Here is a 23,168-nt window from a genome sequence, read left to right as displayed (position 1 = left end):
ACACACACACACACACACACATACACACACACACACACACACACACACACAAAGGAACATTATTGCACTTCCTTTGGGGACATGACATCAGCGGGTGGTGGTGAAGCTTTAGAAAAAGGGACGTTTTTAGAAAATGGTCTACAAGGAGCAGGACAGATGAGGACAGGACAACAGAACCAGGACCGCGGGTGATGTCAAACAGGACTCACAGCAGATTCAATGCATACAAATGAACAGCATTTCAGAGCATAAAAGCAAGAACTGACCCATCGCCCACCTGAGAATAGGTGTGACAAACCCTCAGGAAGTCAGGGATCAAAGGTGTACGTGCGTACGTGCATGCAAGTGTGAGCATGTGTGTGTGTGTGTGTGTGTGTGTGTGTGTGTGTGTGTGTGTGTGTGCGCGCACACTGTCAGGACAATGGGGTTTGGATTCGCAGGTATGTTTTTCTTAGCTCAATCAAGGCAGAAATGTTTTCCAATTCTCATTAATCTCCCTTGACTCCCATGTGGGGCAAGTGGTGAGCTGGAAAGAGGCGTGTGGCGGTGGCCCTGTGTCCTGAACACTGCAGGGACGTCTGGAGTTTCTGGGCAAATGGAGGGAACTGCAGGGGAGATGTCAGTGGCTGCTGAAGGATGAACTCCAGCAGACTGTAGACTGTGCAGACAGTTCCTGTCAATGAGCTCAATATCTCAGTATTTAAGGCTGAAAACAGATTTGTTTAGTCAGGCATTTTATTAAATACCTCTCATCTTAGGTAAAGGTGAAGATCTGAGGGTTTGTGGCCGTTGAGAGTTATGGTAAACTGGGACGTTATGACGCTGTCACTCCACCTCATATTTTGTCACTCACACACAGTTTAGCTTGTCAACGCCTAATGAACTATCCTCTCTTTCTGCTCATATACATCTACTCCTGGTGTGGTGTTGCTGAACTCATAGCTCCTCCCACCCCAACCTGTTTGTTTGCTGTGGCTCCTCCCACTTCATCCACTGCTCACCCACTTGTCCACCGCCCCTGTTTCCTCCTTTCCCACAATGCTCTGGACCGACTGGGCAGTGTTTATGGGGCGTTTTGGACACACTCATCAAACCCAGAGAAGGTATTTTAAGACGTATAAACATCTATTGCTTCCTTGTTCCTGTTTCTTAATCGGTTCTTTAGTGCTTGTGTTGTTTGTGTTGTGGTGTCCAGAGTCAGCCTTAGGAAGATGGCTGCCCGTTTGAGTCTGGGTTCCTCTCCAAGTTTCTTCCTCACGCTCTTACGGAGTTGTCACTTTTGGCCTGCTCACTGGGGACTCGAACGTTTGTAAAGCTGCATTGCATCAGCGGCTGTTGTAAAAAGTGCTGTATTAAATAAATTTGACTGGATTTGACAGTTTGACTAATTTAGAGCTCGACCAGCTGACACAACACCATGAGAAATCCAGCTTAGGATGAGGCCCTAAAATGCCTGAACACAGTACCTGTGTTCACCGCTGTTCATCCACCCTTGTTACCACTGATTCTTTTCCACTTAATGAAATAATAATTTCTTTGGCTGCTGGATTTATTTGTTCATTCATGTGTGTTAGTGTGTGTGTGTGTGTGTGTGTGTGTGTGTGTGTGTGTGTGTGTGTGTGTGTGTGTGTGTGTGTGTGTGTGTGTGTGTGTGTGTTAGTGTGTTTGTATATGGGGTGGGAGTAATGACTTCAGCCAGAGCTCACCTTTTGTGAGGTTTAGATTAAGAGGTTCAACTATTGCTGTGGAATATTCACCAAGCCCAGCTCCACAGAACACATGCCGTATGTCTGTGGTTTCTGTGGTTTCATCCAGCTGATGTATATTTAAGACATTTTCTCAACTGAGTCAGTACAGCACAAGTATACAACATTTTTGTGAGTGAATTAAAACACAAAGGCATACACACACACACACACACACAAACACACACACACACACACACACTGAGTGGGCTTCTTTCATAGGTTGTGTAATTATGAAAGCAGAGCATCAAAACGATTTCCATATGCGATTGAAAATCTGTGTGAGAAAACAAATCAAAGAACCAGCATATTGTTTCTATGGTGAATATATTTGCCAAATAGCTGTCCCGTGTTTGTGTGTGTGTGTGTGTGTGTGTGTGTGTGTGTGTGTGTGTGTGTGTGTGTGTGTGTGTGTGTGTGTGTGTGTGTGTGTGTGTGTGTGTGATGTCCTCCTGCTCTGTGAGACTCAGTTGAGGAGCTGGATACCCCTGAGGAGCAGGACAGAGGTTACTCCCCAGGAAATTGTTTGCTCTCGCTAGAGCAGGTTAAAGAATAATGTGTGTAAAAAAGGGCGGGGCACCTGGACCCCTCCTGCCCCGTCCTGCCTCCAGTTCCAGGGCTGCTACCCTGAAAACCCCGCAGCTCCAGTGACTCATCCAGCATCCAGAGGCCAGCCGGCCACTCCTGTCCCACCTCTGGGCTTTTACGTCTGAAAACACTGGAGGCCACTTTGGTCTGATCTGAGAAAACGAACCGCATGCATGTTTCTGCCAATCTCCACACTCTTCCCACTCTGGTGTGTATTTATTTCTTTTTGCGTTCCCGGGAGGGGAACGTATGAGCAGGGATGTAGTGCTGAGAGTTGGCAACGGAAAGACAAACTTTTCTCATATATATGCTAATGAGGGACAGACGTCGGGTCCTCCGCAGGGCTGGGAAGGTGGGATTTTTGTGCGGTGTATCTTGTCGTACTCTAATGAAGCTCAAAGATTACTGTGTGTTCTCCCATTAAACTCAAGCAGGCTATCTGTGTAGTACAGTGAGGGGGTTAAACACATTGATTGCCCATTGGTGTATGTGTGTGTGTGTGCATGTGTTTGAATGTGTGTGTGTTCTTTGTAGAAACTTTTGCTCTCTAGTGGAACCTAGTCATATTCAGTCTAGTTCGCCACTCTAGTGTAACCTAGACATATTCAGTCTAGTTTAGCATTCTAGTGTAACTTAACCTAGACATATTTAGTCTAGTTTGATATTAAGCGATGCTTATTGCAACATCAGTTTGGAACAAAAACAGGCAATGCCATTTCTACTCAATGAACAGTGAAGCAAAGCACAGTCTTTAAAAAGTCCCACACTTACCAAATAATCATGAAACATATGCATATACCACAAGGACAGAAACACCCCCTAACATGCTAACTGAGGGGAAAGATATAGCTACTCTAAATCAACACAAACTAATTCAACCATAAATCATGTTGAACATTAAATTAGAACTAATTCAAGTCAGAGGAGAGGCGCATGGCATTCTGGTAGTATTGGCTGTGCTGCTCTCTCATTGGCCTGCTCCATAGAATCCAGTGGCAGACAGCAAAATATCATTATCACAAAAATACCTCTGCCAGACATGTTTGCATTAGATGTTGTATTAATTATATGGAAAACAGCATACAATCCATTGCAGTGTTTTCACAGGGCACCTGTATAATAATAGTTTTAATATCAGTTATCTGATTACATGGTTGCCAGCCTATCACAAGCTCAGAATAACAACTTAAGTTTGAATAGAGAACTATACTTTTTGCACCTTTAATGTCACTGTCTGGGTGAAGCTTATCGCATTTGCTGAGACAAAGACTGATTTGTTCCTACAGATTTCCACTGTTATGACCATTGAGGCAGGCCAGCATTAACCTTGACATTTAGCTGTTCGACGTCGAAAGCTTTTCGGGTTGTTCCGGGACCCACCCCCCCAGCACACAATAGCAGAGTGCTCTCCGCCTGACTGGGTTGCGTTTTTAGAAAACGAAACTCTTGGAAACACATAGTCCCTACGGAAGTGGCACTGAAGTTGCCGATTTATTTACAAGCCGCGATCTGTACCAAGCGGCTCGGATAGCCGGAGCGATCCGGTGTTCAAATAGCGCTCTGTTTGGGGAAGACGCATGTGTTATGGGACAGGCGTGGCTTTGAGACCTCTGCAAACTGGAGACCAGGCGATGGAGAGGTCCCAGAACCCCTTCAGGCGCTACCTGAGAGCACACAGGGCACCGGGGGCCCAAGGGCCCGGCGGGTTCGCTACACCACCTGAGAGGAGCCCCAGAAGGAGGGGTGGGGAGTGATCTACAGAAGGAGGGCTGGGGAGTGATCTACAGAAGGAGGGGTGTGGAGTGATCTACAGAGGGAGGGATGGGGAGTGATCTACAGAAGGAGGGGTGGGGAGTGATCTACAGAGGGAGGGGTGGGGAGTGATCTACAGAAGGAGGGGTGGGAAGTGATCTACAGAGGGAGGTGGGGAGTGATCTACAGAGGGAGGGATGGGGAGTGATCTACAGAGGGAGGGGAGGGGAGTGATCTACAGAAGGAGGGGTGGGGAGTGATCTACAGAAGGAGGGGTGGGGAGTGATCTAGAGAGGGAGGGGTGGGGAGTGATCTACAGAGGGAGGGATGGGGAGTGATCTACAGAAGGAGGGGTGGGGAGTGATCTACAGAGGGAGGGATGGGGAGTGATCTACAGAGGGAGGGGTGGGGAGTGATCTACAGAAGGAGGGCTGGGGAGTGATCTACAGAGGGAGGGGTGGGGAGTGATCTACAGAAGGAGGGGTGGGGAGTGATCTACAGAGGGAGGGGTGGGGAGTGATCTACAGAAGGAGGGGTGGGAAGTGATCTACAGAAGGAGGTGGGGAGTGATCTACAGAGGGAGGTGGGGAGTGATCTACAGAAGGAGGGGTGGGAAGTGATCTACAGAGGGAGGTGGGGAGTGATCTACAGACACTCGAGTGATGTGGAGAGAAATGGTCATGTGAAATTCTAGAGGGACACAGACACAAGAGCGAAAGAGAGAAAGAAAGAGAGAGAGAAAGAGAGTGAAAGGCAAAGAGAGAGGGAAAAGGCAAAAGAGGGTGTGAAAGAATCTCAGTAGATGCCACTGTGACTGCCTCTCATAGCTGAAAAATTGCAAACACACACACAAACACAACACTCTCTCTCACACACATACACAAACACATGCATAAACACACATTGCTCACCTACAAATACATACACACAAATATCACTCACACACACACACTCATACACACTACTCACACATCAGGTAAACATGTACACAGACACACACTATTCATATGCAGGCCAGTATGTACACACACCAAATGTGTGTGTGTGTGTGTGTGTGTGTGTGTGTGTGTGTGTGTGTGTGTGTGTGTGTGTGTGTGTGTGTGTGTGTGTGTGTGTGTGTGTGTGTGTGTATGTGAGTGGTGTGTGTGTGTGCAGGTCCCTCTGTGCACTCCTCTACATACCTACACTCACTCTCTTTCATATACATACAAGAGAGAGTACACTGCATGTCTGCACACACACACACACACTTATACACACACACATGTCCAGCAGAAAAGGTGTGAAGTCTGTGTGAAGGTGTGATTACTGGTGACCACACTGAGACTGTCCTCAATATTTCTTCACAGCTCTCAGGTTAAACTCCCAATGACAGCACACACTTTGGTAGAGTGAGTGTTCCTCAGCAACATTATAGCTGAAAGGGTCAAACGTTAGCACCAAACAGCACATGACAAATTAGTCAAAAACACCTCGGTCTCTCTGTTTTTATTTCTCCATTTCTCTCCATATTTTCTTCATTTTTGTTCTTTGGCTTCATTCTCTCGAACCACACACACACACACACACACACACACACACACACACACACAAAGTACAGCCAGTCAGGCCGTTTGAGATGCCTTCTGGGGGGTGTAAATAGAAGGCGTAAATAGAACGGCGAGTGTGGTGGTGCTGCCTACGTAGCTCCTCTCTGTCCCTCCACCCTGCCCTCAATAGGGAGCTTGTGTAAGTTGTCCGGCCCGGAGCAGGAAGAGAGTCCGTCTCCTTTCACCGCATGGCCTCTTCCATTCGACCCCTGCCAGGTCGACCCTTTTCACAGCGGTCCGGAATGAAGCAAGGATCACTGCTCCGGACGGAACGTCGACCCCACGAGGACGTGCTGTCTTGTGTGACTTCTGATCTGAGCACAACCGTTGTGTTTATGCCTCGCACAAAAGCCGGCGGGTCACAGAAGGCAGAGCCGGTGAAGAACGGAAAACCCTCAGACCAGATGGCATTGCGGTCCTGACAATCAAAATACACTTCCTGGAGAAAAAGAGCCCAATGGACCGGAGAGAAATGCAGAGTTACTGTATGTTCTGACATTATGTGAATGCTGACAGCTGATTGATCTTTTACAGTGCTCAGAAAGATTTTAGTTTGACTTTGGCCGTAGGTGGGCAGAGTTAAACATATGCAGAAGCCAGGTGCATCTTCTTCTGGGTAGGTGAGGTGTGTGTGTGTGCATTTGGGTTGGACAGGTCGCACTGGTCAGCTGATATCTGACAGTTGCTTAGTGCAGGACCCGCTGTCCTCTCCCTGTCAGACTGAGCATGTTTGCGGCCTGGAAGAGGCACTTGCGATGATATGGGATGTTTGTTGATGATACGAGATGTTTGTTGATTATGCGGGATGTTTGTTAGCTTGTTTTTGTTTTCTAAATCCAGTGCTGATGTTTTTTTGTGCTCTCTTATCTCTTAGTGCTAACACGCAAACCTCTCTTCACTCGCCTAGAAGACTTTCCTTTTTCTGATTTGTAACTAATAATACTACATGAGATTGTGTGTGTGTGTGTGTGTGTGTGTGTGTGTGTGTGTGTGTGTGTGTGTGTGTGTGTGTGTGTGTGTGTGTGTGTGTGTGTGTGTGTGGAGGATTTGTACATAATGTATAAAGCATAAAGTTATCTAAAACAAAAGAATAAATCTAATTAAACTGTATTGGATGCCTGTATTGTACCAGTGTTCCAGGAGTTTGGAAGTTTGGGGTGACATTATGAATTTAGGACTCTTAAACATGTGCTCAGGGACCTTAGGATGCATTTAATCAATCTCATGTATTAATCTGTCCTTAATCTTACGATGTAAACTACCCCTGAGTGCTGCTCACGTATAAATAGAGCATAAGGACATTAATTTGTAAGAACACCATTTCATACTTTATTCAATTAATATTTAATTAAGAAATACTTTATTTAATTTTCTGCCAATAATATCATTTTGCAAATGTTGCAAGAGTACTGTATCAAAATAATCTTTTACGGTTCAGAAACATTTAAAAAGTGACCAACTTACCCTCCGCAGAAAATCCACCGTCCACCAGCATTCTACAGCGAAGGGGCGGGGACGTGTAAGGTATAGCTCCGCCCCGTGGGTGTGCCGTACGCAAATGAGGAGACGGCATCCACCTGCCAAGCCATTTTTCCAGCAGTCAGGAGCGCCTACCCGAAGACTCGAGTGGGGGTTAATGACTTTCAAACGAGGAGCGCTCTCGCAACCGCAAAGGGAGTTGTCAGTCATTTAAGTTTTAATGTTTCTTTGAGAACCAGATTTCTGCATCCTGGATTTTTATAAACGAACCACATGAACTCGACAGCAGGAAAGAAGCCCAGCAGCCCGCTCAGGTGTTCCGAAAGATAAGGACTATCTCCGCCTCGCGACAAAACCTGGGACCTATAGATGCAGAATCAATAGAGCTCGAGGAGACAGAATTGGATTAGTGTATTTTCACGTTTTGGAGTGAAATCTTCGGCCTTCGTCACAACTTCCCCAGGTATGATGAGGGCATTTATTATTTTCTTTTATATAGGTTATATAGGCTGCAACTACTAATAAATGTTATAATCATAATTTGAGAATGTTGAGAGTGTCTTCTGTAAAGGAAATGTCGGAGATTGTTGGCTTTACATTTAAATCTCCAAACGAACAGCTACATACCCAGATGTCTCTATACAACTCTCGTTTTTTCCATTCACCCTCGCACATAAATGTTGAGTCTCCCCTTATGTGTAACTTCAATTAAACTTCAAAAACTAGCATAGCACAGAAAGTTGCGCCGTTGTTTAGTTGATAGTTTATGGCTTGTGTGGTACTGTAAGGGCGCCACGGGGTTTGAAGTTCGTGCCACGGCGCGCTCTGCACGAGAGGGACTTGTGTGATCTGATATTTAACATGCACGCTATCATTGATTACTGTAGGACATTTATTGAAACGTGTTGGTTCATTCTACATCCATAGACGAATCTGTTTCGTGTCTTGAGCTAACATTCTTCTGCGCGCAAAATCCACGGCGCGCAGAAACTGGCATTCTTAAACTGCAAACCATCGTTAGTGGAAAGTAATAAGTCATAATAAATTACACTGAAATACTTTACAAATAATTCATTCTGACTGATGAATCGTATTAAGAAGTGCGTTTTTGCGGTTGAAACTGCAACAAATGTGACGTGCGGCTTTACGCGGTGGAGCTGGTTGAATACCCCAGCAGAGAAGGAGCCGGTTACAAGGCTTTAATGACAGTGTGAATCTTTAAAGCGGTGTTTATGACCGCCGAGGAGCCTGTCATCCTCACCAAAGACAACCTTCTGCTTTTCAAGGTGTAACCCTCATAAATGTGTAATTATTAGAGCTGTTAAGATATCCCGCGGACGTATTGTCAGCAAGTCTAACAGTGTCGTCTGCAAAAAGGGAAAGTTGGTTTAATCGACCATGTTGCAGTAGAATCTACCTGTTCCAGTTAATGCAATTGGCTTCATGCTATGGTGTTATTCGCACAACCAATTATTTAGTTTATTTTAATTCGTTTCTTTCATGTTGAATTCTTCACAAAACATGGAATGTGTACACACAACAAAACTTTTAACACCAGCGATTCAACAATTACAAGCTTTTCCTTTAATCTTTATTCATGTAGCTTCTATCTTTAAGTCTTTAAGCATGAAAACGTGTGCCCCGCTGTGTCACTCGAAAAGACTGGCGCACTTAGGCGCGAGAAACTCGCAGTCCACGAAGATAATACAGACTCTCCACACACACACGAACTCAGTCAAGCTGCCTGGGTCTTGTTATGATAAAAAAAAAAGCCTTCTAGAAGTCAAACTGTGAAAAGATCTAATAAACTTTCTCTACAATTTTCAAGCATATGGAATATATGCTACAGAAATACAGAAGTTCAGATGCTGCTTTGTGTGCACATGTGCGTGACTTTATGAACGTGTGTTCCTCCCTCTACATCTCCACCTCTCTCTCCCTCTCCCTTCCTGTGTCTCCCTCTCTCTCTCTCCCTCTCCATCTCTACTTCTCTGTCTCCCTCCCCCTCTATCTGCCTGCCTGTCCCCCGGTGTCTGCGTGCAGTTGTGATGTATAATTGTTGTTTAATTTTCGCTTGCTTGTGTGAAGCGGAGAAGCAGTGCATTGGAATAAACAGTGGGACACTTAACAAATTGCCTGCAAATAACTGAGGTTTGAACAGCTGCTTCCACTCTGCCCAAGCGTCCCTGGCCAGGCCAGCAGTTCTGGACCAACTCTCTCTCTCTCTCTCTCTCTCTCTCTCTCTCTCTCTCTCTCTCTCTCTCTCTCTCTCTCTCTATCCACCATTCTCCCTCCCTGTCAGCCTGAAGATGCTCTCAGAGCTGATCAAAAAACTGGTCTTATTGTTCTCCAGCTCGGGCAGAGTTGCCAGATATTTTGTGAGGCAAATCCACCCAAACGGCAACCAGAGCTGGTCTGGCAACCCAGGCTGGTCTCAGAAGGCCAAACTTATGCATAAAATAAAGGCCTGGGTTTAAGATCTGATGGGTCGAGTATTTCCATATTTATTAGGTTATTTCAAATGCACTTCCAAAACGAACCCTCCTTGTGAAAATAAATTTGGTGAATATTCTTGAATAGCATAAATTAATCCTATGCAATATGTTTTGAAACTAACACATTGGCATAAGGAATGATATTATATTTCCATAGCTCTTTCCATCTGAAACTGGAGTGATAATTTTCAAAATCAGTTATCATCGCAGTAGTTCAAATTCGCCACGGAGGTGTGGACACCAGCAGACAGAGAGATCACACCCTCCTCTGATCATCTCACCTCTGTCACAGCCTGACTTATACATATTACACATTAATCTTGTCATTTACACTTGTCATGACAGAGGCCCTCTGGACAAGAATGTTGAAACCAAGAAGTCAGAGGAAAACCTGACTCCTCCATATAAAACATGCTTTTTATCAGAGCCTGAATGGTATGATGGAATTATTTAGCAACTTTAGCATACTAACAGATCATTTTTTGACTCTTAGACCTGAAAACCACCAAGAGTACTATCAGACGATCTGATCAAGAGTACTATCAGACGATCTGATCAAGAGTACTATCAGACGATCTGATCAAGAGTACTATCAGACGATCTGATTTCTATTTTCATTTTATATAAACGCAGTCAAAATGGTGTAAAGATGAAGTTATGATATGAGCTTTACTTTGGATGGTATAGCCGAACCGGTGATGTTAGGAAGGGGCGGGGCTTGGACGTCCTGGGCAGGCCACAGTAGCCGAGCACTGAGAGGGGGATAAAGGAGGAGCATGGGAGCAGGCGGTGGAGAACTCAATCAGAACCACTCCAGGAAGGTCGCCGTGGCAGCCACACAACAAGGCTCCACCCTCTCAGGAGCCGGTTCTGCAGTTGGACAGCTCCAGCAGAGCACCATAGCAGCCCGTGTTTGTTTTGGTTTGACGTATTGCTCGGCGAGCCGTGTTTGATTCAGTTTTGACGTATTGCTTTGGAGTGAATGGCTCCTGTAATGTGCACTGCATAAAGAAGGAGAAATGGTTTACACAGTATCACCCTTCTCTAACCAACAACACCTGGTAAACACAACTCAGTTTGGTTTTTTGTTGTTGTTTCAGCGCTCCCAGGAGCTGCTTTCAGGAAGCTTCTGGAAGCAAAAGTGGGTGCAAGATGCTTTGGGACAGTCTGTGTGCGGTCCGGACTCTCCTGGTTCTGTGTGCGCTGGGTCCAGGTTTGGCCACCGACCCGCTCTCCCCTGCTCCTCGGGTCTTCCTCTCCTTCAAAGGTAAGAGAGCCCAGATGCCACCCTACTGTGTCACCTCCGTGACCCGGTTCTGGTCCACATTCTCTTGCCTGGTCGTGGTTCTTCTGTGGTCTGCTACATCCGCGTGATCCTTATGAGAATGCTCTCCACCATCTGCGGCACGTTTTTGAGACCCTGGTCGAGCTGGTGGTTGGATGAGAATTGATGCCTTGATTTTGTGAGAGAGGCTTCAGGATAAGGTGGAAGAAGTTACAACGTAGACAAATTTTTCCACCACAGACAGGAGTACCAGCTAAGAGCAGAGGAGCAGCAAACAGGAGTTGTGTGGATAACCCCCCCCCCCCCCCCCCCCCCCCACACACACACACACACACACACACACACTTCTGAGCCCCGCCCCCTGCCCACCTGTCTGCCCCGCCCCCCTGCCCCCAACCTATTACACTCACAAGCAGCTGCTCCTCCTTGCACACTGTGTTCAAATAATTAAAAACACAAACAAAGTCCAATGGGGGATGAAAAAATACCACCAAATCAGAAGCAGGGTCAACACTTCCCTGAGAGACTTTCACACAGCCTCAGCACAAGGATATTACCACTACTTCTTTTTTTAATGAAACGTTCCGACAGATTCGCATCTATTCCGTTTCGCTCTTATCGCTGCTACGATTGTAATTATACATGGTCAGCACCATGCGGAGATCCGTACGGCTCTGAAAGCCCCTGACCACTAAACTTTTCCCCTTGATTAGGCAGGGCCACGTCTGGGGATTTCGAGGCACTTTTGCAGAGCTACATTTTCTGGAGCAGCAGAGCGGATCGCCGTGCTCTGGCTCTGTGCTGGTGCCGATCAGGCCTGTGATTAGTGCCGGCGTTGCAGCGTTGCAGCTCTGTGCTGGTGCCTGTCAGCCTGTCCACGCGCCGGTCTGGAGCGCGCCTGCTCCCTTAATTGCACTGGCCAGCACAGTTCATTATTAGTGGGGCCATTTTTTTTGCTTCCTTCTTCTTTAATCAAGATGGATTGAACACATGCCACTGGGTGTGAGCGTGCGCATGTTTTCATTCCCGCCTGGAGGTCCCGAGGTGATCTCGCAGGACTGGGCTAATATTCCTGGTGCAGGATTGTGCTGATCAATACATGGTACATTTACCAGAGGTTCTGCTCTCTCAAGCAGAAATATACCTGAAATTGGTACCAATTGCATTAACATTTCAGGGCTGATCTAAAATCACTTCTTAGCGATTACCTGTTACAATGTAAAAGTTCAATTGGATACACCTGAACAGCTGCATGTGGATATGCCTCGCTGGACTTCATTTCCCAGAACCACCTGCTGCCCCAACAGAGTGCACGTCTCTCTCTCTCTCGAGTTATGGCAGCCCACTTCAAAGCACATCAGTACTAATTAGGGAACTGATCAAAGGACATTGATGTTTTCATCAGCTACACAGCAATCATGCACTACTTACATAACTTGGCTACTGTCAAACCGCCCTCAGTTGAATGATAGGGTTTTCCTCCCGAAAACAATAGAGTCTTGGCAACAGTGCGGGGCGGAGGGAAGATGGACTCTGTTCATCTCTATGACCCACCTCATCCTGAGGTTCTTGACTCGAGGTGGAGACGAGACCAGACGAGATGCGACCAATCGCTAAATTGATTCGCTCTGTCAGCCAGCCTCCGTCAGGGTTCAGGGGGCGTGACCTTTCGCGCTATAGGCCGTTTGTCCACCCCCACCCCCACCCCCAGCCTGCGCTGCCCCACTCTGAGGGCTAATCAGGAACACCTTAATTGTCCTTTGAGCTTTGCAACTTCCTTCCCTTCATGGTGCGCACCATCGAAATCATTCCCCCCTCGGGAATGTCTCCCGTGACTCTCAGGGTTAAGGATCCGAGAGGCAAGGGCATAATCAAACACAGCTGCAGAGGTGGTGTGCATGTCCGACTTTGGGAGGTACGCAGTCTTATTTAGTCTGGAATGGGAAGGATCTGACATCCTATCTGGGGTGAAATCAAGATGATAAGCATCTCCAAGCAATAGCTGTTTGATTGTGTCCAGATTCCAGAATCCAAAGATTTATGAGTCTGGGATAATCTGACCAAATGGTCTCGTGCAGGAAAAGCATGTTTAAAAACTGTTGTCCACTGGGATAAAGAGCATTTATGCCTGTTTGATGGTTGATAAGCTTTCATGTCAAAAGCAGAACTGTGTGTGTTATGTCAGACGTGTTTACTGCAGCTCTAATGTTTACTGCTGATCTTTTATGAGATTTGCTCAAGTCTCTACAACACCAGCTTCTCATTCTCTCAGTTTCAGTCTAATCTTTAAGAACTGGGGCACTAAATCACATCTCCTCCAGAGCTATAACTCTACTGTAAATAGGCTAATGGATCTTAAACAGATGAGAATGGGGGTTCCTAGCAGCAGTGACATCTACAGCGGTTCTACTGTTCTCAGAATGACTGAGCGAGAGGATGTAAGGTAAGGCAGCATGGAGAATTGGTTTGGGTTTTATGAGGGGATCGAGAAATACACATACACAGACATACACCACACACACACACACACACACACACACACACACACACCACACACACACACACACACACACACACACCCATAACTAGCCACAAAACGTGTCGCCAGCAGCTCTCCAGGGGGCTCTGACCTTTTCCTCTCTTGTTTAGACTGGGGGCGGTTAATAGATTGATTGTGGCCTCTTAAGATGATCTGAGACCAGTTATTTTGGTTTCTCTTGTCAAGATTAAGGTTGGACTTGGAAGAGACAGGCTGGTCCTGGGTCAGTGTGAAAGAGCAGCATGAGTCGGGAGTGTTGGACCCACCCCATGTGACCCATGTGGACTCTGTGTGGCCATATTACTCTTCTTTCTTATTACTTATGTAAACTGAAAACTATTTCCTTTAGGGCCTCTGCGCTTTTTTCAAACTCTGTGAGATAAAATGTTTTCAAATAAAGTAAATACACCCTGAAAAAAGTAAACCAAACACATTCTCATATACACAAGTTTCAGGATAAGTAGAATTTGTTTTCCCCATCTTTCTCGGATGACTTCTGAGAACAGCGAAGACGTGTTTTCTGTTATTTGGCGAAGCCACTCTGCCAACTGCTTTTGTGTCTGGAGCCAGTGCTAGTCTGACCAGTGGCGCTTGGACGCGGAGAGCTGGAGATGCGAGAGCAAGTTCACACGACCTCCACCACACGCTTGGTGCTCAGACTTGGTGCTCAGACTTCCCAAGCGCATAAGAACCATTTAGAAATGACAATGGATTTGCTGCAGTGCCGTGCACAGTACAACTTTTCATACTGGCGTTTGTAACGCTGATTAAAACAGAAAGGGATGAAAGAAATTGGGGAGGGGGGTACTGAAGGCCCCTGCAGCAGCTCAGGGTGATGTGTTAATCAGGGGAACTTGTCATTTTACTGACCTGGAATCAGTTCAATCTGCCTGACACACATTTTGAGTTATTATACAATTAGAGGTTAAGAGTGCTTTCAGATCAGCCTTGAATATGACCGCTACGTAAACTCAGATCTAATCTTGAATATTCCTGAATAATCCTGAATATTCCGGAGGTAGCGACCAAAAAGGGGTGTGTCTGGTCCCGTTTGGCATTGGAGACTGGACAGGGTCCATTTGAACGATGGCTTTATTACAGGAGAGAGTTATACCTGTGTCAGCTCTCTGGGAGATCAGTGCTCCTACAGAGGTCACTTCCAGCCTAATCCATTCCACCTGGCACTAACATTCACATGCTGCCCTTGGTTACGGGACTCGAGCATGTTAAATTAGGGTTGGTGCTGAACTCCACAGGGGAGGAGATTTGCAGGAGCTCGAACAGACACCCTGAGGCCAGCGTGTGGAAGCTGATTTAGCTCAGCTTTGTGTCGTGTGAGAGAGTTTCAGAATCTCTTTCTTTCTTAGCATTTACTAACATTCTTCACCATAATTGCATTCACTTACCTGCGGTTTTGAGAAATCCTCTGTCATGTGCTAACTACCAGGCATTTTTCACAACAGATGTGATGGTCCACTGGTCTAACGAGCAGTTATGACCAAGAGGTTGTTTTTCTAAACAGGTGTCAGACTATTTCGGCATTTTTTAAGATAAGATTGATCTTACATTTGACATAGAACTTGTATTAACTTGTATGATCCTCATTATGGTCCATCCACTAGACTGATTCACCTGTTTGCTGCTTAAATCCTAACAGCAGATCTCTCTGGAACATTAAACCAGCCAGCAGGTTGAACATTCACAGGTTCTGGAAAGGTCGGTTCAAAGCACAAACCTACAAATAGCACAGCCTCCGTCACTCCTACAACAAGGGCAACTAGCACAGCCTCTGTCACTCCTACAACAAGGACAAATAGCACAGCCTCCATCTCTCCTATAACAAAGGCTCCTATAAAGCACAACCTCCGTCACTGCTACAAGAAGGGCAAAAAGCACAGCCTATGTCACACCTACAATAAGGGCAACTAGCACAGCCTCCGTCACACCTACAACAAGGGCTACTAGCACAGCCTATGTCACTCCTACAACAAGGGCAACTAGCACAGCCTCCATCACACCTACAACAAGGGCAACTAGCACAACCTCCATCACACCTACAACAAGGGCAACTAGCACAACCTCCGTCACACCTACAACAAGGGCAACTAGCACAGCCTCCGTCACACCTACAACAAGGGCAACTAGCACAACCTCCATCACACCTACAACAAGGGCAGCTAGCACAGCCTCCGTCACACCTACAACAAGGGCAACTAGCACAGCCTCAGTCACACCTACAACAAGGGCAACTAGCACAGCCTCCGTCACACCTACAACAAGGGCAACTAGCACAGCCTCCGTCACACCTACAACAAGGGCAACTAGCACAGCCTCAGTCACACCTACAACAAGGGCAACTAGCACAGCCTCCGTCACACCTACAACAAGGACAACTAGCACAGCCTCCGTCACACCTACAACAAGGGCAACTAGCACAGCCTCCGTCACACCTACAACAAGGGCAGTTAGCACAGCCTCTGTCACACCTACAACAAGGGCAACTAGCACAGCCTCCGTCACACCTACAACAAGGGCAACTAGCACAGCCTCCGTCACACCTACAACAAGGGCAACTAGCACAGCCTCCGTCACACCTACAACAAGGGCAACTAGCACAGCCTCCGTCACTCCTACAACAAGGGCAACTAGCACAGCCTCCGTCACTCCTACAACAAGGACAAATAGCACAGCCTCCATCTCTCCTATAACAAAGGCTCCTATAAAGCACAACCTCCGTCACTGCTACAACAAGGGCAAAAAGCACAGCCTATGTCACACCTACAATAAGGGCAACTAGCACAGCCTCCGTCACACCTACAACAAGGGCTACTAGCACAGCCTATGTCACTCCTACAACAAGGGCAACTAGCACAGCCTCCGTCACACCTACAACAAGGGCAACTAGCACAACCTCCATCACACCTACAACAAGGGCAACTAGCACAACCTCCGTCACACCTACAACAAGGGCAACTAGCACAGCCTCCGTCACACCTACAACAAGGGCAACTAGCACAACCTCCATCACACCTACAACAAGGGCAACTAGCACAACCTCCGTCACACCTACAACAAGGGCAACTAGCACAGCCTCCGTCACACCTACAACAAGGGCAACTAGCACAGCCTCCGTCACACCTACAACAAGGGCAACTAGCACTGCCTCCGTCACACCTACAACAAGGGCAACTAGCACAGCCTCCGTCACACCTACAACAAGGGCAACTAGCACAGCCTCCGTCACACCTACAACAAGGGCAGCTAGCACAGCCTCCGTCACTGCTACAAGAAGGACCAGATATGAAACCACCAGTTGGACAAGCTCAAAAGGAGGAGGGTGATTTGAGATTTCGAGCTGCTACATTATAATGATATGATGAGAGGAAAGACAAACTCATTGGCACTGTTGGCGTGAGGTTTGAAAGCAGAGTGACGTTTGGCCACATCAGTGAACTCTGACCTGCACAACAGAAACCTTGTTGAATTATTTAAAAAAATCCTGCCACATTGACAGAGGCTCAGTGGAGAGTTGTTAATTACTGACTAGATTAGTCATTATACAGATACTTTGTTAACAGCATTTATTTGGACAATGTACATTCTTTTATATTTGAGATTTATTTAATGAATCAAGTTCTTCTTGTTTTCTTCTTAAAACCTAAATCAAATTATTGGTGTCCTGTGGGCCTGTGTGGGAATCCCTAAGCTAATGCATGGTCAAACTGCCCTATGGGACTGTGCATGCTTGCCTTAACAGGTACAGTAACAAGGACAAGAGATGCATTTTTGTATAGCGTGGTTCTATTTTAGACAGAGGGGTCAGGAACTCTCTCTCTCTGGGTTAACTGCTCCTTGGTGAGGAATGCAAGAAGCTTTGAAGAAGCCCCGAGTCACTAGTTTCATATGGGAGTGTGTCTCTGAAATTCAAATATGTTCTGATGGAGAGAGAGAGAGAGAGAGAGAGAGAGAGAGAGAGAGAGAGAGAGAGAGAGAGAGAGAGAGAGAGAGAGAGAGAGAGAGAGAGAGAGAGGTGGGAGAAACAGAGGAAGAAAGATGAGAGGCGAGAGAGGGAGGGGTTAGGTGTGAAAGAGAGAGAGAGAGAAAGAGAGGTGTCTTTTGTCTCCTCTTGAATGTCCCTTTCCCTTATGCTGTTTCCACATTGTCCTGCTGCCCCTGTTACTCTACCCTAGTACTATGGACCAGCATGTTTAAACCACGGCGGTTCCTCCCAAACCGTTCCTCCCAGACTGTCCCTCCCAGACTGTCCCTCCCAGACTGTCCCTCCCAAACCGTTCCTCCCAGACTGTCCCTCCCAGCACATGGAGTTCAGCTGGCTGGCTGGATGAGAAGATACATGCAAACATCTGACACATCAGGCACATGTGTGTGGACAGAGTGGATCTTGGCCTGCTCACCCCACCTCATCCCTCCTCACTCCTCCTCATCCCTCCTCACTCCTCCTCACCCCTCCTCACCCCTCCTCATCCCTCCTCACCCCACCTCACCTCTCCTCACTCCTCCTCACCCCACCTCATCCCTCCTCACCCCTCCTCATCCCTCCTCACCCCACCTCATCCCTCCTCACTCCTCCTCACCCCACCTCACCCCACCTCATCCCTCCTCACTCCTCCTCACTCCTCCTCATCCCTCCTCACTCCTCCTCATCCCTCCTCACTCCTCCTCACTCCTCCTCATCCCTCCTCACTCCTCCTCACTCCTCCTCACTCCTCCTCATCCCTCCTCACTCCTCCTCACCCCTCCTCATCCCTCCTCACTCCTCCTCACCCCTCCTCACCCCTCCTCACTCCTCCTCATCCCTCCTCACTCCTCCTCACCCCTCCTCACTCCTCCTCACACCTCCTCACTCCTCCTCATCCCTCCTCATCCCTCCTCACTCCTCCTCACCCCTCCTCACTCCTCCTCACTCCTCCTCACTCCTTCTCACACCTCCTCACTCCTCCTCATCCCTCCTCACTCCTCCTCGAATGCCTTGTTTTTACATGATGGCACGAGCGAATATCACATTCACATTACCATTCAGGGTTTGACCCTTGACCCCCGGCTCTGCCAGGTCAGCGTGGTCGCAGGTCTTTATGCTTAAACTGGCTGTGGGTCTTTCACTAGCTGTGTGAAGTAGCGGCGGGCGCTTTCGCTAGTCACATGCTTTCCCTGCTTTTAGTGTTTGTGGCTGAACTGTGGCTCTGATCAGTCACCTCTGGCCATCGAGTGGGTGCTGCTGTGTCTGACTCCAGATCAATTCCTGCCCCCCAGACCACGTGACCGATCACAGACTGCTCCAGACTGACCTCAGATCAGTTCCTCCTGGCCCAGCTCTATTCCTTCGGGCTGTGTTGAGCGTAAGGGCATACCAGCCTGACTCATGCTGACCAACGCCTCGGGCTTGCTCTGTCCTCCAAGTATTCCCCACATTTCAACAGAAAGAGAGAGAAGGGGGGTAGTCACACCGCCGCTCAGGGGGCTAACGAGCGTGCCCGTGAATGGAGGGGCTAACGAGCGTGCCCGTGAATGGAGTGGGCTGGGAATGCTGTGGTTAACCATGCATGGAAACATTAAATGGAGCAGGAAGCACTCCGCTGTGGTGAAGACCAGCCCGTTATGGGGGAGGTTTGTGGGGAGCAAATTGTCCATGACTGGAGTTGGTCTTGGGATTTATTTATTTATTTATCTGTGTTTAAAACTCACTTCCAGTCTCTCCTCCAGCACTGGTGGGGCATTTCTGTTAGATGGTAGAGTTCCAGTTGTGAGAACACACACACACACACACACACACACACACACACACACACACACACACACACACACACACACACACACACGGTCAGGCCCGTTGACAGTCTTGCTGGGGCCCGGGACAAGAAAGTTTCATGTGCCCCCCCTGCCGCGCACGTCATTTCAATTTTCTCTGTAGCAGACAATATAGTATATAATATAGCCACACATCAAAGCTGTTTCTGACAGCTGATTGGTTTATACTTGACGCGTTGCGAGGCGCGAGGGTTCGCGGCGAAAATGAGGTAATCGCTGTGGCTCCGCCCGTGCGCGAGGGCCTCAAGCGCTGTTGATTCGCAAGGTTGTGCACCTCTCGACTTTTTTTAACTTCGCGCATGCCGCGCTTCAGCGCAATGAACAAAGTCATGTTTGCAGGATTCATACACCTTTATAAGGTGGAATTAAAGCACTTGTACGTCACTTTAAATGTCCATTTCAATATTTTCCAGCACGTTAAACTTAATTATTAAGTTAAATATTTATACATATACTCGAAATGATTCGAAATAATTCGCTTTTTATCACATTATTTAATGGTTGTTTATTTTCAAAACGCCCAATATTAACTTCTTCACGTTCTCTCGTGTTTCGTCCTGCAATTACAAGAGTCTCGTATTTGTTAACGTAATACAAGATACAAATACAATACAAATACTGTTCAGTCAGACAGATATTGTTGTGAAACGAAGTAGTTACAATTTCAAGCATTTTCAAGTACATTAGCCTAGCTTATTTTGAGTACAGAATTTTATATTAATGAAAGATTTCAAGATTATTTTAAATTATAGACTTTAAATAAAAAATAAATTGCTGGGCTCTTTGATGGGCCCCCCTGGCCCTGGGGCCCGGGACAAAAGACCCGGTTGTCCCCCCCTGTCGACGGGGCTGCACACGGTAGTAGCAAACAGCAAACCCTGTAGCAGGTGTAGGGTAACAGCTCATGTACCAGAAGACCCTGTGCTAAAGTATACGTTCCAAAGTATTATGAGCATTCAGAATCCTCCACAATATCCCTAAGAAGATTATCTACAGAAGTCTTGGGCTGTGAGCTGGACCTCATCTCTAGCCCACATTAGTGACTCCTGCGATTCCTCATATGAAAATATATGAAAATCCATCTCATCTGTTGAGCATGAACCCAGACCAGTGAAAACCTGTTGACCTTCGTCTGCAGCAGCAGAGTTTAGCAGAGGCGAGTTTTACGGCTCCCTCCTCCTCCTCCTCCTCCACAGGAGACCAGGACATGTCCGGCCGCACTGCCGTCTGGCCTGATCTGTACTGGTGAAGTGAGACACCAGCTGTGGGCTTTGCCTCCTTTTGGGGGACAGTCAGGGCCCCGTGCGAAGAAAGAATCGAGGACGTTCTCGGCAAGATACGGAAGTGCCGTTGTTTCCTGTTCCAGTGACCGGAGCCTTCTGTGCATTCCCGCGTTTCATTCAGTGAACCCATCCGAGCCTGAAGCTCTCAGTGTATCCGAAGGTCTTTGGGTGGTCTGCGTTTATCATTAGGAAGTGTGCATGTGTGATGTCTGTGCGCGCTCGTGTGTGTTCATGTGTGTGTGTGCATGCATGTGTGCTTGCGTGTGTATGTGTTTATGTGTGTGTGCATTAGTGTAAATTAGTGAATGTTTGCCTGCTTGCAGAAACAGTTCTGCTAGATTTACTGCAGGTTTGTGCACATCTGTGACCAGATGTTTAAGATGAATGCTTTAGTGAACAACTGGCTAAGATGAGCTGCATGCTCTGTCATGCACACATACACACACACACACACACACACACACACACACACACACACACACACACACACACACACACACACACACACACACACACACACACACATGTAAGCATTCATATACATACACACACACACACACACACACACACACACACACACACACACACACACACACACACACACACATCAGTATTCATATATTCTGAGCAGAAATAAGGCTGGAATCGTTCCTCCTGGTTAGTGGTACCACGGCAGTCTGGTTACAGGTCCAGGGATCCACCGCCCTACACACTTTACTTGCAACATGCAAAACTCTGTTGTTGAGATGCCACTAAAGACCTCGCTGAACCAGGTCAGCCCGGCTCTCCCCAGCCGGAGTCATGCTGCCTTATCTACTCCAATGTTCAAATACTTAAAAACTCAAATATAGTGGAGGAACATGAAGACAGCATGTCATTCTCACACTGTTCATTATGTTTATGTGATTCTTCCTTTGTTGTGCTTTTTGCCGTTCTTTCTTATTATGGTTCCTTATGCATGTCGTCAGGACACATGCCAGTCAGTGTTTTCTTTAAGAAGCCGTCAGCGGTGGCTCTTTGGTTATTGTAGGAGTTAAACCCTCTGTACAAGTGACTGTCAACTGGGAAAGGAGTAGTTTTAGCTGTTTGTATTGCTGTCAGATTAAAGAGTCATGGAGTTGAACAGTTTGCCGTGTGTGTGTGTGTGTGTGTGTGTGTGTGTGTGTGTGTGTGTGTGTGTGTGTGTGTGTGTGTGTGTGTGTGTGAGTGAGTGAGAGTTTGTGTATGTGTGTGTACATGTGTGTTTAAGATAATTTAATGTGGTTGTTCGGATGTGTACAGTCACGGTTATGTTTGTAGTGGAATGAGGAAAGGTTTACGATTAACCTGAAAAGCACTCGAGTTGAGTTTGCTAAGGATTAATTAGGCATTAACCCAGTCATTGTTTTTGGTCTGCACAAGCAGTCTACACATGCAGCTAGAATGTGTCTAAAAAAACATACCACAGAAATGTATTGTTCGTGTGACTTAGGAGAGTCAACATTTTGCTGTTTCATTCAGAGGTTGGATTTAGACTGGAGATTCTGTTTGGGTGGAGGCATTGTGTTTGGGTGGTGTTTAGTGTGAGGGTTTTGTTACTCCTGAAAGAATGTAAAGCACATCTCACAAGCAAAACAACATGTGCAGGTACAAGTCTTTTTTTTGGTATGCGGTGTGTTACTCTTGTGTTAAGGTTGTGTTAAGGTTGTGTTAAGGTTGTGTTAAGGTTTTCTCCATGCGCCCACATCTTCAGCGTTCCTGAGTAAGTGCCTGCTCTCTCTGTAAAATGCGTGGGTGAAGATTCTCTTCAGAGGTCGTGGAGAGGTCATGACCTCTGAGGGACAGGTCAAGCACAAGCTCCCTCTGCACACCCACCCTGTTTAATCAGCCACCCGTCAATCACGCCGGACGTTCTTTGGATGCTTTCATGTATGAAATTAGATTTCTTGGCATCTAATTTAATAAGCTCAGGCACTTGCCATGTTTTGCTGTTTCGCAATACTAAAACCAATTTTTTTTTGCACTGGCAAGACTTATTGTAGATATTGGTTTGCCAAAGGGCCATGCATATAAAGACACTGTGTCTCCATGCCTGGTAACCGAGGCCGCGTTGCCTGGTGCTTGTTCAGATATGTGCTTCCTCACCAGTCTGCACACGCACCCTTAAGAGGCGATCCAGTTCATGTGGGCTGGAGCAGACCGGCAGATGTGAACGCGTCTGTGTGAACGTGCCAACTGGATTCCATGAGATGACTGCATGGGGAAGAATCACTTCCTGGGTTAGCTGACATGCATTCATGGCACTTTGAGTTTGGTTTGGAAAGCAGTGAATGTAAACCAAGTGCAATGTGAGCTGTTCTTGTCAAGGTTCTAAATGGAACTTTTGCCTTAATGATATTGAACCTTTTATCTGGAGGGAGAACTCTAGTTCATAGACTCCACCCTCTAGCTCAAACGCACTCAAACACACATTTACCAGAGGAGGTTCTCTTAAACCTTTCTTTCTTTCTTTTCCCCATTCTCCCTCCTTCCTCTCACCCCATCCCTCCCAACATCCGATGGCGGTGGAGGCGGGGACAGCCTGATGGTCTTTTTCAGCCCACCGAGA

General features: G+C 47.0%; 1 protein-coding gene across 1 annotated transcript in view; it reads left to right on the top strand.

The window, feature by feature from the left end:
- Window positions 1-7,260: 7,260 nt before the first annotated feature.
- sema3fb (sema domain, immunoglobulin domain (Ig), short basic domain, secreted, (semaphorin) 3Fb) overlaps window positions 7,261-23,168 on the top strand; it is a 68,060-nt gene continuing 52,152 nt past the window's right edge. Inside the window, exons 1-2 of the mRNA XM_077003403.1 lie at window positions 7,261-7,616; window positions 10,749-10,915. Of these exons, the coding sequence (XP_076859518.1) occupies window positions 10,801-10,915 (115 nt within the window). The 5' untranslated portion in view covers window positions 7,261-7,616; window positions 10,749-10,800. The remainder of the gene's footprint in view (window positions 7,617-10,748; window positions 10,916-23,168) is intronic.

This window comes from Brachyhypopomus gauderio, chromosome 1 (genome assembly GCF_052324685.1).
Source record: "Brachyhypopomus gauderio isolate BG-103 chromosome 1, BGAUD_0.2, whole genome shotgun sequence".
Taxonomy (NCBI): domain Eukaryota; kingdom Metazoa; phylum Chordata; class Actinopteri; order Gymnotiformes; family Hypopomidae; genus Brachyhypopomus; species Brachyhypopomus gauderio.
This window is presented reverse-complemented; position numbering and strand designations above follow the sequence as displayed.